This window comes from Oryza brachyantha, chromosome 3 (genome assembly GCF_000231095.2).
Source record: "Oryza brachyantha chromosome 3, ObraRS2, whole genome shotgun sequence".
Lineage (NCBI taxonomy): Eukaryota > Viridiplantae > Streptophyta > Magnoliopsida > Poales > Poaceae > Oryza > Oryza brachyantha.
Window position 1 is genome coordinate 668,370 of NC_023165.2, and position 6,631 is coordinate 675,000.

A 6,631-nucleotide genomic window follows, 5' to 3' on the forward strand; every position below is an offset into this window, starting at 1 on the left:
AAAAATACAAATCAAAAGCAAAATAGGCAAGTTCAAAATAGAAACCTTGATCCGCTGCCTCAATTTCTAATTCATGAGTCAAGTCCATAGCATCATGTTCAAAGTAAAGGTTAAATCCACCTGCAAGACTGAATATTAGCCGGTTCTACTACCAAAAGTATGATAAAAAAATTTTAAATAACAAATTGACCATATTGAGGTGCTTCAAAATTGATGGCACCATCATCTAGTGGCAAGTTCAAATCGATGAAATCATCATCTTGTGCCTCCATGTTTAAATCAAATCCTATTAAAGAAAACTAAGAACTGATGACATGCTGAAATGATGGTTGCATCGGAACTAAAGAAAGAAGAAGAAGAAGTAAAGTATTACCATTGTCTTGTTCCACCTCCAGAGGTTCCAGGTTGAGATCAAAAGCTGAAAAAAACTACGCCATTTCCAGTCCCTGGAAGATGCACCGGAGGATGCACTGCTGGCCGCCTGCTTTCTTCGCGTCTAAATAGACTACGATGAAAACACATAGGGAGGACGCGGTGAAAAGAAAAGTACGCACGCACGGCGGGAACGAAAAAATGGAGCAAATGCATGGCGCGAACACTGCATGCAAAATACCAGAGCGGTATGCACGGTGTGCGCTAACGAAAAGAAAAGCAGCGCCATGCAAAATAACCAAAAAAAATATGCAAAGCAGGATTCAAACATACAACCCCAAGAAACCAAACTCACTAGGCTAGCCAATCCGGGGGAGGGCAGTTGTTTTATGAAAACAACCCCGAGATATATTTAATAAGGGCAAACATGGAAGACTAAACCTAAATTAATCACATCTTGGTATACTAAACTATGTCCTAAACGAGTAGAATTTTTGAACCGGAAGGAGTATTGGATTAGGAGGGTACCCTATGCTTCGTTGTCCGTTGTTCTAGCTACGTGTGGGGAAAGATGCGAGATCATTGTTTATCACATGCTTGATTAATTAACTCCTGTCTGAGAAACCTAATATTCCGTGAAGTATACCTTCACAAGTCCAACCTTCTCTGTCTGGCTCGCACGATGCTCACAATTAATCGACTGTGCAAGTTCGTTTGCTTTGACTATTACAGGCTCATTATCCAAAGCAGACATGTAAATTCTTTGAATAAAGTCATCAAAAAATTTGCAGTATAGAAGTAGGAGTTAACTCTGTCCGGGGAACAAGGATAGAGGTCAACAAGTCACTGTTACTACTACAGAACTACACGAGGAAAGAAAGACAGAACAAGACAGTAGTTTTCTTACTGTATTTCTGTTGTCACTGCACAAGTGTATAGAGGAGTAAACTGTGTAACAGAGAGAAGGCTCTTGTGTATACAGGCATTCTTCTCTTCAATGCTGCATAAGACTGTAGAAGTAAAGTAGTGTACAGTAGAGGACTGGGAGTGAGATGTCAGTACAATGAAGTGAGCCAGTACAACATGAGCCATGAGATGAGATGGACAAGTCGAAGTCTTTCAGCAAGAGAATCTGCCTGTCGACCTGCTACGAACGACAAAGTTTTGAGTGATGAGCGTGAGAAGGGGACAGAAAGAATGGGTGAACGTACACAGCTGTGCTGCTGGCCTGCTGCACTGGTTGGGAGCAGTGTGTAGTCTTGCCAAAGGGCCTCAAGAGACCCCACGGGCCCAGCAGCTAATCCCTGTGATCTCCATGAAAAAAGCTTCAGGCTGTTACAAATTGAAACACAAAAATGCGGATAAAACATGGATAGAGATAACTCGATGCAAGAGAAGTTTGGCATTTTACAGTGTCATGCTGTATCACATTTTCATGTAATCTAGAGATATCTTTCTTAACGCCAAAAAGAAAAAGAAGAACAGAGAAATATTGTGTAAAAACTGAATAATACTACTTGTGTGCAGGAATAATCAGTTCGTAATCTCTCTGTAGAACTGTGTCATGAGAGGGCCGAAGGGCCCATGTACTCGTGGTCTCGTGGAGCCCTAGTTACGTGTAAGAAAAGGTATTTTCAAGATGGGCCTCTAATCTAGGCCCATTTTGATTTCATCTTACACTAGAGCGTGGGGCCCAGGTGTCAGTAGCAGCGTACCGGGAGTGGTGGGGGAATATTCGCCTTCGAGTTAAGCCTCTCTTCTCCCTCTCGAGAGATCTCGCCGCCCGCCGCCGCCGCCGCCGCCGCCATGGCTTTCTCGGCGCGGAGGAGCCTCGCTTCCGGCCTCTCCCGCCACCTCACCCGCCGCCTCCACCCCGCCGTCTCCCACCTCGTACCCTCCCAGCACCACGACCACTCCGAGGACCCCTCGCCCTCCTTCCCGCCCACTACCCAACCCCCGCCTTTCCCCTCCGCGCCCCGCTCGCTGTCGAGATCCCAGGCGCTAAGCCTCGCCCTCCCCTTCGGCCTCCGCCACGCGGCCCACCGCAACTTCTCCACCTCCTCCTCCTCCGCCGCCGCCGCCACCACGCCCCCTCCCTCCGCCGACGTCCTCTCGGACGCCGCATCCTCGGTCTCTGTCCCGGCGGCGGACGTTCTCGCGGACGCCGCATCGTCCATCCCCGTCGCTGTCCCGGCGCCGTTCCCGGGGGAGGTGGCTGCTGCAGCCGCTGACTCGTTTGCACCGGTCGCCGCCCTGCAGCACCTCATTGACGGCGTCCATTCCTTGACGGAGCTGAACTGGTAACCTCGTTGACGCTGTTTTGAGCTTTGGACTTGATCGAGATAACCTCTATGTAAACTGTGTTTTGTTTACTGCATCGATGGATAATCTGTAGGTGGGCTTGTATTGCGCTGACGACAGTGTTGATCCGGACGCTAACTGTCCCATTGATGCTGAACCAAATGAAGTCTACGGTGAAGTTAAATGTAACGACTCATGGGGGTGCATTTTAGCTACCAATATTTTCTGCCCCTAGTCAAAATTTACTCAATTGCTGCCATGGTATTTTATGAGAGGTGCAAACTGTTAACTTGACAAGTTTGAACCTGGAATGTGGTTATGTGCAATTTCTGTTGAACACGTCAGGTTCTTCTCCACAAATTCTTTTTCCTTTTTGGACTACGCAGGAGAGATGTGTGTCATTTCATTTAGTAGAAAATGAAGTAGAAGTAAAAGAGGTCAAGATGAAAGTCCTGACCAAAACAAACTCATAGGCACTAAACTTATTAATGAAAGTGTCATGCACTTCTCGTGAACGACCCAGCCGCCAGAGCTTCGGAGCCCTGAACGGCCAGCCAGGACAGTAATTTTGCATGTCCTTTTACCCCAAGCCAAGCTTAGAATTAGTTACCTGCTCTGGCTGGACGTGTTGTCTTATTAATTTTAATCACTTATACCGTGCTTGGATGCAGTCACTATTGCTAAATGGTAAGTGTAGTGTCTCGAGTGCCTGTTTCTTTATGGCATGGAAATTATGTAGGTATTTCCCAGTCAAGTGGGGATGAGTTGGTTTGTGTACTTTTTTCAATATGTGCTCCTTTGAGATTACATGTAGATTGTTTATGAGTAGTCATACCAATGCGGTTCTCAAGACAACACTGAATTTTTGCTGCAAGATTATTAGTTGCATTTCCTCAGTTAGAATTCTTATATCATGCAGGCAATGCGACCAGAAATTGAAGCCATTAATTTGGAGATGCAAACTGTAAGCTTTTGTTTCTGTTCAATTCATTATTCATTTTGTATGTTATACCTTGTGCATGCTATTTGTAGTCACTGTATGCTAATTGAACATGCACACAAAAGCTAGCCATGTAGTTTTATATCTTTTGAGATATCTTTGTGCTTGTGTTTGTTACCTCTAATATGGTAACTCATACTACTGTGTGGTTTCAAAGGGCATATAGATGTCAAATGCTCTTGGTAGCTGGTAGCTTAGTTATCTTCTATGATCTTGACTAGCTAGACATATAATCAGCCAATCGGGGCCATTAACATTCTTCCGCTGTCTAATTGTGCTTGTTTGGATCTCTTTCAAGTTTCAACTTGTTTTTATGGTAATAAAAAACACAGCACATGAGTAACAAATGAAGGAAGCATGGTTAGTAGGCTAGGTTTTTGGTCCTTTTCTTTAAAAGTGCATTCTTGCATACTTTCTTTGTAGGAAGTGTAATAATGTCCTAAAATGCTGTATTTATCTATTTGAAACCATGTGGTAGAGAATCAAACTGCCACAAAAGCGAGGAGCACTGAAATGTTTTGAGCTCCACTGGAGAGCTGCCTTGCTCATCTGGGCAATTATTTTTCTTGGCAGTGCAAATTTTTTTAGCTTTACTAAATACTTACCCTTGGTAGATGGTAGGCAAATATGTGCTGTTCTGGCCAGCTCCTTTGGCTAGCTGCCAGGAGGGTAATCAACCATTCCTGCAATGACCAAGATATGGCACAATGGAAGGAAAAAAAGGCGTATTTGTGTATTGGACAACATTGATTCAATAGATTTTTGCAGGAATGTTAAATCTTTTTTTTTTGAAATACATTCTTAAATAACTTCAGTGATATAACCAATCCTGTTTCCTTTTTTCAGTCAACTGATCCCCAGTCAATGCTAATTGGAAAAAAGAAATTGAGTGAGCTATTCCTAAGGTATGCATTCACTTGTTGATTTTCATTTATCTTGGTTTTTTTTTTTTTTTTGCCTCTTAGCCCATGCCTTTTCAGCATTTACACATCTTGCAAAACGTGTCTTTGCCACTTCAGTATTTCCTAACCTTTTATTTTCCAGATAAGTAGTGGTAGTGAAATATCTTCATCCTTTTAAAATTCTTGGTTGTCTCCAGGCATGGTGTAACTCCACTGACACCATTAAAGGGTTTTTTCATCCAAGGACCTATATTCATGAGCTTTTTTTTTGCCGTAAGTTCACACCACTTCCTTGCAACTTTTACCTAGTAATGCCATACCGTGATCCACCTTGCAATAACATTTACCTGATGTTTAACTTCTAGCATGTGTTATTGTTTCCAATTTCAGATCTCAAACATGGTTGAGAAAGTCCCCTCTTTCAAAGGAGGTGGGATATATTGGTTCACTGATTTGACAACTCCTGATGAGCTTTTGATTCTCCCAGTTTTGACATCACTTACTTTCCTGGCTACAGTAGAGGTATGATGTAGGTCTGCATTTGGCAAACACAATTAATACATCTTATGTTATTGTATAAATGTGTAATTATGAAACTGTGCTGTGGTTTTCAGTTAAATATGCAAGATGGCATGGAGGGAAATCCTATGCTGAAGACGATGAAGAATTTCTCTAGAGTAATGGCTGTTTTGACTATTCCATTTACAATGAGCTTTCCCAAGGTATGAACTATTAAGTATTCACAGTCAGAGTTTGGAGATGCTAATTTCTACATTCCGAAGCTTGAAATTTAACCCAAACACCCCAAGAGTCAATATGGTCTCATACTCATCATCCTAGGGTCAGGTCAAAGTTGGACTAAGTGCTCATGAGATTTGAGCCACAGATATATCGACATTTTAGTTTGTAGTATACTAGTATCTTAGTAGTACTGAATAATACAGTCACCATAAAATTGCATTAACGGAGAGTAGAATGCTAACTGGGAAGCAGTTTGGCCTTAATTTTTGCACGAGGTTATTACTTTTTAGCAAATACTGTATAGCTCCAATAAAACAAAAGGCTGGCCTTGTATAAAAACCGTCTTTCGTGGTCAATAAACACAAACATAAATAGATGGTACTCAGCTTCTCGTTTCTTCTGTAGGCAATTTTCTTTTACTGGGTCACATCGAACTTGTTCTCTCTTGGGTATGGTTTTGGTAAGTAATTTTTCATTATTGAGATCCCATATGCATTCACATGCTCTTTTTTTTTCCGTGGTGTCATTCTTCCTAACGTGCAAACATTTCTTACGTTTGGTTCAGCTCTTCGGAATCCAGCCGTAAGAAGTTACTTAGATCTTCCTCCCATGGATACTGTGTTTGCACCTGCACAACAACCAACCTTCAACCTTTTCGATGGATCCAAGTCAATACCTGCAGTTGGCTCTCCTACTGCAGATTCTGATCGATCAAATTCTGTTCTAAGCCAGCGGTTCAGTGATCTTGAAAACAGAGCTAAATCGAGACGTGAATCTCAAGACTAAAGGCATTTGTGTTTTTTTTACTAAAGTATATTGCATGCTGGTTTTTTATCGGCAATTGAGGTGGAAAAGGCTATCATTTTTTACTGTTATGATGCCACTGCCATCCGGAGTGAAATAAACCAGAGTAACCGGTGGCTTGTAAAACCAGTTTATTTATATACCGATTTTAAGAATCATCCTTCCCGTCCTTCTGATCTCACAAAGTCAAATGGCTACAACGGAGCATTGTTGTCTTCATCTCCAGAAAGAAGAGTGAAGACAGGTGAAACAATCTAGTAGGCTTTGCTGTGAAATGCAGTCCAAGTAACAGGATGGCTGAACAAAATCGCTCTCCCGTTCCGGCCCAGCTAGAACAGGCCTCACATGCGTACAAGTCCTGCTCCAGCCAAAACTAAATGACCTCCAGCTTTGAGGCAATCCTGTTCTACCACATTCGTTTCATAAGTAAGATTTTTTTAGCATTATATATTTATATGGGTGTCTATGAATCTAGACTTATATAAATATTTATTAATTAATAGATGAATCT

At 42.3% G+C, this 6,631-nt stretch overlaps 1 protein-coding gene across 1 annotated transcript; it reads left to right on the forward strand.

Moving 5' to 3' along the window:
- The first annotated feature begins 2,100 nt into the window (after window positions 1–2,100).
- Window positions 2,101–6,289, forward strand: LOC102714165 (mitochondrial inner membrane protein OXA1-like). Its single transcript, XM_015834257.2, has 9 exons — window positions 2,101–2,672; window positions 2,768–2,858; window positions 3,593–3,637; window positions 4,520–4,578; window positions 4,773–4,848; window positions 4,966–5,097; window positions 5,190–5,297; window positions 5,722–5,776; window positions 5,882–6,289. The coding sequence occupies exons 1-9, from the start codon at window positions 2,179–2,181 to the stop codon at window positions 6,100–6,102; spliced, it is 1,281 nt and encodes a 426-aa protein (XP_015689743.2). The 5' UTR covers window positions 2,101–2,178; the 3' UTR covers window positions 6,103–6,289.
- The last annotated feature ends 342 nt before the right edge of the window (window positions 6,290–6,631 follow it).

What these genes read in the sequence shown, in the direction of transcription:
- LOC102714165 (XM_015834257.2), top strand. Translation starts at nt 2,179, where the DNA reads ATGGCTTTCTCGGCGCGGAGGAGCCTCGCTTCCGGCCTCTCCCGCCAC. An exon ending in TTAATTTGGAGATGCAAACT is followed by an intron (nt 3,638 to 4,519) that starts GTAAGCTTTTGT and finishes TCCTTTTTTCAG; the next exon opens with TCAACTGATCCCCAGTCAAT. An exon ending in TTGAGTGAGCTATTCCTAAG is followed by an intron (nt 4,579 to 4,772) that starts GTATGCATTCAC and finishes GGTTGTCTCCAG; the next exon opens with GCATGGTGTAACTCCACTGA.